The 8,707-nt window shown below is 40.5% G+C and overlaps 1 protein-coding gene across 2 annotated transcripts in view; it reads right to left on the reverse strand.

Moving 5' to 3' along the window:
• Window positions 1-5,346, reverse strand: part of LOC112073493 (butyrophilin-like protein 3) — a 30,888-nt gene extending 25,542 nt beyond the window's left edge. For both annotated transcript variants that reach the window (XM_024140781.2, XM_070440170.1), the window contains exon 1: window positions 5,081-5,346. In XM_024140781.2, the coding sequence (XP_023996549.1) occupies window positions 5,081-5,153 (73 nt within the window). In that variant the 5' untranslated portion in view covers window positions 5,154-5,346. The remainder of the gene's footprint in view (window positions 1-5,080) is intronic.
• Window positions 5,347-8,707: the final 3,361 nt, after the last annotated feature.

An 8,707-nucleotide genomic window follows, 5' to 3' on the forward strand; every position in this document is an offset into this window, starting at 1 on the left:
TAGGTCAGGATTATTAAACCTCCATCGTATATATGCCTATAGGAGATCTAGGATAATTGTGAAAAGGATTTACATTTATCCCTCGATAGTACTCATCCTCACTATAGTAGGAGATTATACAGGCAATGTGAATTAAGGCTCTTAATATCCTACCGTTGAATAACAGGTAGTTTTCAGATTCTACAGCGAGTAGAGATATGAAAGGTTTATCCTGACCTAGTGAGATATAATACAGAGGTTTAATATCCTGACCTAGTTGACCGATATACATGGAGGTTTAATATCGCTGACTGTGAGATAATGAGTTTAATCTGCTAGTAGATATACATGGAGTTTTTAATATCCTGACCCTAGTGAGATATAATGGAGGTTTAATATCCTACCTAGTGAGATATACATTATTTATTTTATTTAACCTTTATTTAACCAGGTAAGCTGGTTAAGATTGTTACGTCCGATGTTGGAATAAGACCAAGGTGCAGCGTGGTAGGCTTACATTTTTTATTTTAAATGACACCAAAAGCAACAAAATACAAAACGATGTAAAGCTATATGCAGCGCATAAAACAACTACACACAAACAAAGACAAGATTCCCACAACTGAAGGTGGGAAAAAGGGCTGCCTAAGTATGATCCCCAATCAGAGCCAACGATAGAACGCTGCCTCTGTTGGGAACCATACCCGGCAAACAAAGAAATATACAAACTAGAATGCCCACCCAAATCAACACCCTGACCTAACCAAATAGAGAAATAAAAAAGGCTTCTAAGGTCAGGGCGCGACAAAAGATAAAGCAAAGCAGTTCGACACAACAACACCAGAGTTACACATGGAGTAAAACAAACATACAGTCAATAATACAGTAGAAAAAATATACAGTGTGTGCAAATCAGTGAGAGGGTAAGACAATAAATAGGCAATGGTGGCGAAGTAATTACAATATACCAATTAACACTGGATGGTAGATGTGCAGAAGATGAATGTGCAAGTAGAGATACTGGGGTGCAAAGGAGCAGATAAATAAATAAATACAGTATGGGGATGAGGTAGATTGGATGGGCTATTTACAGATGAGCTATGTACAGGTGCAGTGATCTGGGAGCTGCTCTGACAAGCTGGTGCTTAAAGCTAGTGAGGGAGGTAAGAGTCTCCAGCTTCAGTGATTTTTGCAGTTCGTTCCAGTCATTGGAAGCAGAGAACTGGAAGGAGATGCGGGCTTTGGGGGTGACCAGTGAGATATACTGCTGGCGCATGTGCTACGGGTGGGTGCTGCTATGGTGACCAGTGAGCTGAGATAAGGTGGGGGTTTACCTAGCAGAGACTTGTAGATGACCTGGAGACAGTGGGTTTGGCGACGAGTATGAAGCGAGGGCAGCCAACGAGAGCGTACAGGTCGCAGGGGTGGGTAGTACATGGGGCTTTGGTGACAAAACGGATGGCACTGTGATAGACTGCATCCAATTTGTTGAGTAGAGTGTTGGAGGCTATTTTGTAAATGACATCGCGAAGTCGAGGATCGGTAGGATGGTCCGTTTTATGAGGGTATGTTTGCAGCATGAGTGAAGGATGCTTTGTTGCGAAATAGGAAGCCGATTCTAGATTTAATTTTGGATTAGAGATGTTTAATGTGAGTCTGGAAGGAGAGTTTACAGTCTAACCAGACACCTAGGTATTTGTAGTTGTCCACATATTCTAAGTCAGAACCGTCCGAGAGCAACTTCTCCCAACATCCAGGAACAGTTTGGTGACGAACAATGCCTTTTCCAGCATGATGGAGCACCTTGCCATACGGCAAAAGTGATAACTAAGTGGCTCGGGGAACAAAACATTGATATTTTGGGTCCATGGCCAGGAAACTCCCCAGACCGTAATCCCATTGAGAACATGTGGTCAATCCTCAAGACAAACAAAAACCCACAAATTCTGACAAACTCCAAGCACCGATTATACAAGAATGGGCAGCCATCAGTCAGGATGTGGCCCAGAAGTTAATTGACAGCATGCCAGGGCGGATTGCAGAGGTCTTGAAAAAGAAGAGTCAACACTGCAAATATTGACTCTTTGCATCAACTTTATGTAATTGTCAATAAAAGCCTTTGACACTTATGAAATGCTTGTTATTATACTTCAGTATTCCATAGTAACATCTGACAAAAATATCTAAAGAGACTGAAGCAGCAAACTTTGTGGAAATTAATATTTGTGTCATTCTCAAAACTTTTGGCTACGACTGGAGATTTAAACACAAATGGTATCCAATATAATTAGTAGTTCAGGGAGAAAAGCTGCGAGAACCCCTATTTGTATTTGTCGGATTAAGGGTTAGAGCAGAGAAGCTGGTGAAAGCCTATTGTATTTCTTCTGATTCATTATTATTATACCGGTTCTTCTTGTGCGCAAAATTAACTTTCAAATTACTATGAGATCGACCGGCTTCATTTGCGTTTGTTTAAGCTTTAAGTTTGTTTTTCTCGTGACATTTATTTGGAAACATCCATGCTACTGTTAATACATAGTGCCCGTTGAGGAATAACACCCACATAAAGTCAATATCATCTATTTAAATAAAACGTCTTAAAATAAGAAAAAGTCATGTTTTTTAATGTTTGTTGTTCATAGTCCAGTCGATAGCTGCAATATTAATACCTACACTACCGGTCAAAGGTTCCAGGTGACTACCTCGTGAAGCTGGTTGAGAGAATGCCAAGAGTGTGCAAAGCTGTCATCAAGGTAAAGGGTGGCTATTTGAAGAATCTCAAATATGACATATATTTTGATTTGTTTAACACTTTTTTGGTTACTACATGATTCCATATGTGTTATTTCATAGTTGTAATGTCTTCACTATTATTCTACAATGTATGAAAATAGTAAAAATAAAGAAAAACCCTTGAATGAGAAGGTGTTCTAAAACCTTTGACAGATAGTGTAGATTTAATAAAATATTACTGGGGTGGGGTGGGGGGATGGGGTGGGGGGAATCAAGTGTTTTTGGGCCATTGATGGGCTGATTCTGTCCCTAAAGCTTTGGCTCAGTTCAGGCTGATCTGGGCTGAATGACTCATTTAGGACTAGGACCGGATCCAGCTATGAGACCAGGGCAGCTTTAGAGCTGTCATGCCAGAATCAGGCCAGATGTGGACCAGACGTTTGTGCTACCTGGGAATATAACTTAAAGCATGTCTGACATGTATTGGGGTGAACAATCGTGGGTTGATTTAAAAATCAATGGAAAAATATTATAATGAATTCTAAAACTGACAGGCAGAGACCTTAAAGCCAGTTTATTGAGAGACAGAGAGACAGAGACAGAGTGACAGAGAGAGAGAGGGACAGCCAGTGCAGAGACCTTAAAATCGATGTAATGTGTTCTCCACCTGGTCTTGGTTAGTACCCGTTCTGCAGCATTCTGTATGTTTTACAGTTGACCAGACAATATAATGGCACATATATAATGTGTGAGTTCACACTTCCTTGGCTTTAGCCATATTTATGACTAAAAAGAGAAAAAGTTTTACCATCTGAATTCTTTGTCTCTCTTCAATTCAAATAGTACGTTTTACAGAGGTAAAATCCGTTTCAGGTTGGATATTCGACAGATATTCGCGCTTTCAAACCACTTGAGCCACAGACTCCAAATAAGTATCACGATGTTGGAAAAATTGCTCACAATATTGCACAGGTCTTATTTAATAAACGTGGAAATGTGAGCAACATTTTGTATTCCTAGTTCAATTAGTTAGGGATTGTAAACAAAGTACAAACTTTTTTTTACATTTGAATTTCAATATCAAGGTTCAGAATGTCCACTCAGTGGGCGCCTTGATGGAGGCCTCCTTGACCTGACCTGAAACAAGCTCTGTGCACCTGGTGACCCGCCGGCTTTTATACCCGCTCAGAGACTAAGTCCCCAACCCAAGGCTTGAGAACCAAATACCCCTCGCAGTATCTAGCGGCACCATCAACCGGGTGTCGGAAGAAACAACAGAAAATAATCATCCCCTTTCAATCATTTTCTTGCCATTGTTTGAAGTCAGTAGGTGACATGACCAAGGAGCTATCGAAATTTGAAAGTTGTAAAATCGTGTGAGATTAAAATGGACAAACTAAAGGGTGTGCAATATAGAAGAGTAGTCAGTGTACATTCTGATCCTTGTTTGAGGTCAGTAGGTCACATTTCCAAGGAGATATTGAATTTAGAAACATTGAAAAACATTTAAAATATGAAAGATGAAAATGGACAAACTAAAGGGTGTGCAATGTGTAGGCCCACTGAGTGGACATTCTGAACCTTGTTGAGGTCATTAGATCACATGAACAAGGAGCTATTGAAATTCAAATATGTAAATAAATAATTTAAAATTGTGTGATATGTAAATAGACAAACATGTTTGCATTGTGTGTCTATGCCATCGGGATAGCTAGAAGCATTTTTGAACGTTTTAGGAGTAATGGTTAAAGAGCTATTGAAATGAGAAAAATGTGATTTGTCACTATGTTGATGGTCCCTAACTGCTGTTGGTGGACGTAAGGAAAACGACAGGCGAATATCCAACCTGAATCCGTCCTTACTTCCGTGTAAAACGTCTCCTCTTTTTAGTCATAAACATGGCTACACTTCCGTAAGCCTAACAATTTAACACCCTCTACTTTATGCGCCACTTAAAAATAAAAAAAATCGGCTGGGAATGCCGTCTGGGCCTGCAGCCTTGCGAGGGTTAACATGTTTTAATGTTTTACTCACCTCGGCTTCGATACAACTACGATTTTCGTAACAAGTTAGGAGAGCATTTTCGCTAACACTTTACCTAAACTTAACTAATTCTCCTAACCTGCTACGAAAAAGTCACTGCCGTATCGAAGTAGCGTGAAAACAGTGTTTCTCTGCCACGGACAACACCCTACAGCACCACCACACCCAAACTGCTCTGTCTGATCAGACGACAAGACATCGTAATTTCCTGCACTCGGTTTTGAGCCTGCACTTGAATTCTCCCCGTTTCTTTCTTGTTAATGTTATGTTCAGATAATAAAATAGCCTACAGGCTAAATAATGAAGGAATAATGTTGTGGCCTACCTGTCGTTGTTAATGAAACACTGATGAACAGAATCCCAAAACACCAGGCCGCCGCGGTCGGAAAGGTCTTCATTTCACTAACAAAACAAGTCTGACTCCAAGGTAAAGATGTTTGTAAATGATGAATAAAACTATTAGGAGTTTAGAAAAATAAACCAAAACAGTCGAAAGGCTAATTTGTCAACGAACAGAATGTAACACGACGTCTGTTCCAGAAATAACGGAGAAAAGGGTGGTGGCGTTTCACACTTTAATTTCACTTTCACTTACAGTACTTCTAGTTGCATATCATCTCGCGATATCTAGATCCATCTGGTGCTCTGATATGGATATTAACTTCATGTCATCTCGCGATATCTAGCTCCATCTAGTGTTCTGATATGGACATTAACTTCATGTCAAAATGTCCTAAAACACATACGAGCACATACAGAACAAATGTGAATCTACATAGGTGTGAGCAGCATGACAGAAATTACACAAATTTTATCAGAGAGGAAGAGTTATCACCATGTTGCTGCATGATGCTTATTTAATGATTCATGAATAATTCAATATTGTAGATATACTCCCTGGGGGCTGTAGATATTATAGATATACTCCCTGGGGGCTGTAGATATTATAGATATATTCCCTGGGGGCTGTAGATATTATAGATATACTCCCTGGGGGCTGTAGATATTATAGATATACTCCCTGGGGGCTGTAGATATTATAGATATACTCCCTGGGGGCTGTATATATTATAGATATACTCCCTGGGGGCTGTAGATATTATAGATATACTCCCTGGGGGCTGTAGATATTATAGATATACTCCCTGGGGGCTGTAGCTGTAGATATTATAGATATACCCCTGGGGCTGTAGATATTATAGATATACTCCCTGGGGGCTGTATATATTATAGATATACTCCCTGGGGGCTGTAGATATTATAGATATACTCCCTGGGGGCTGTAGATATTATAGATATACTCCTGGGGGCTGTATAGATATACTCCCTGGGGCTGTAGATATTATGATATACTCCCTGGGGCTGTAGATATTATATATATACTCCTGGGGGCTTAGATTATAGATATACTCCCTGGGGCTGTAGATATTATAGATATACTCCCTGGGGCTGTAATATTATAGATATACTCCCTGGGGGCTGTAGATATTATATATATACTCCCTGGGGCTGTAGATATTATAGATATACTCCCTGGGGGCTGTAGATATTATAGATATACTCCCTGGGGGCTGTAGATATTATAGTATACTCCCTGGGGGCTGTAGATATTATAGATATACTCCTGGGGGCTGGTATATATTATAGATATACTCCTGGAGGCTGTAGATTTATAGATATACAAATCAACCAAATCAAATTTTACTTGTCACATACACATAGTTAGCATTTTTGAGTATAAACAACAGCTTTTTCAAAAAGTTGAGAGATTCGATAAAAGCTGATCATTTTGTACATTTTCCGGGTCAAATTTTGATCTTTCAAGAGAGGCTTTATTACTGCCACTTTTAGTGAGTTTGGTACACAACTGATGGATAGGGAGCCGTTTATTATGTTCAACATATGAGTGGCAAGCACATGAAGCAGCTCTTTCAGTAGTTTAGTTGGATAGGTCCTGTATGCAGCTGAAGGTTTAGAAGCCATAACTATTTTCATCAATGTGTCAAGATATAGTATTAAAAGACTTGAGTGTCTCCTTGATCCTAGGTCCTGGCAGAGTTGTGCAGACTCAGGACAACTGAGCTTTAGAGAAATGCGCAGATTTAGAGAGGATTCCGTCATTTGCGTTCTAATGATCATGATCTTTTCGTCAAAGAAGTTCATGAATTTATCACTGCTGAAGTGAAAGCCATCCTCACTTGGGGAATGCTGCTTTTTAGTTAGCTTTGCAACAGTATCAAAAATACATTTTGGTTGTTCTTATTTTCCTCAATTAGTTGGAAAGTAGGTGATCGAGCAGCAGTGAGGCTCTTCGATACTGCACGGTACTGTCTTTCCAAGCTAGTCGGAAGACTTCCAGTTTGGTGTGGCGCCATTTCCGTTCCAATTTTCTGGAAGCTTGCTTCAGAGCTCGGGTATTTTCTGTATACCAAGGGCTAGTTTCTTATGACAAATGTTTTTCGTTTTAGGGGTGCAACTGCATCTAGGGTATTGCGCAAGGTTAAATTGAGTTCCTCAGTTAGGTGGTTAACTGATTTTTGTCCTCTGACGTCCTTGGGTAGGCAGAAGGAGTCTGGAAGGGCATGAAGGAATTTTTGTGTTGTCTGAGAATTTATAGCACGACTTTTGATGCTCCTTGGTTGGGGTCTGAGCAGATTATTTGTTGCGATTGCCGTACTAAAATGGTGGTCCGATAGTCCAGGATTATGAGGAAAAACATTAAGATCTACAACATTTATTCCATGGGACAAAACTAGGTCCAGAGTATGACTGTGGCAGTGAGTAGTCCAGAGACATGTTGACAAAACCCACTGAGTCGATGATGGCTCCGAAAGCCTTTTGGAGTGGGTCTGTGGATTTTTCCATATGAATATTAAAATCACCAAAAATTAGAATATTATCTGCTATGACTACAATGTCCGATAGGAATTCAGGGAACTCGGTTAATGAGAGTGTAGCGAAATGCTTGTGCTTCTAGTTCCGACAATGCAGTAATAACCAACGAGTAATCTAACTAACAATTCCAAACTACTACTTTATACACACACACAAGTGTAAAGGGATAAAGAATATGTACATAAAGATATATGAATGAGTGATGGTACAGAACGGCATAGGCAAGATGCAGTAGATGGTATAGAGTACAGTATATACATATGAGATGAGTAATGTAGGGTATGTAAACATAAAGTGGCATAGTTTAAAGTGGCTAGTGATACATGTATTACATAAAGATGCATGATGCAGTAGATGATATAGAGTACAGTATATACATATACATATGAGATGAGTATGTAGGGTATGTAAACATTATATTAAGTGCATTGTTTAAAGTGCTAGTGGTACATTTTTACATAATTTCCATCAATTCCCATTATTAAAGTGGCTGGAGTTGAGTCAGTATGTTGGCAGCGGCCACTAAATGTTAGTGGTGGCTGTTTAACAGTCTGATGGCCTTGAGATAGAAGCTGTTTTTCAGTCTCTCGGTCCCTGCTTTGATGCACCTGTACTGACCTCGCCTTCTGGATGATAGCGGGGTGAACAGGCAGTGGCTCGGGTGGTTGTTGTCCTTGATGATCTTTATGGCCTTCCTGTGACATCGGGTGGTGTAGGTGTCCTGGAGGGCAGGTAGTTTGCCCCGGTGATGCGTTGTGCAGACCTCACTACCCTCTGGAGAGCCTTACGGTTGTGGGGGAGCAGTTGCCGTACAGGCGTGATACAGCCGACAGGATGCTCTCGATTGTGCATCTGTAGAAGTTGTGAGTGCTTTTGGTGACAAGCCGAATTTCTTCAGCCTCCTGAGGTTGAAGAGGCGCTGCTGCGCCTTCTCCACAACGCTGTCTGTGTGGGTGGACCATTTCAGTTTGTCCGTGATGTGTACACCGAGGAACTTAAACTTTCCACCTTCTCCACTACTGTCCCGTCGATGTGGATAGGGGTGCTCCCTCTGCTG

This window comes from Salvelinus sp. IW2-2015, unplaced genomic scaffold (assembly GCF_002910315.2).
Source record: "Salvelinus sp. IW2-2015 unplaced genomic scaffold, ASM291031v2 Un_scaffold2276, whole genome shotgun sequence".
Taxonomy (NCBI): domain Eukaryota; kingdom Metazoa; phylum Chordata; class Actinopteri; order Salmoniformes; family Salmonidae; genus Salvelinus; species Salvelinus sp. IW2-2015.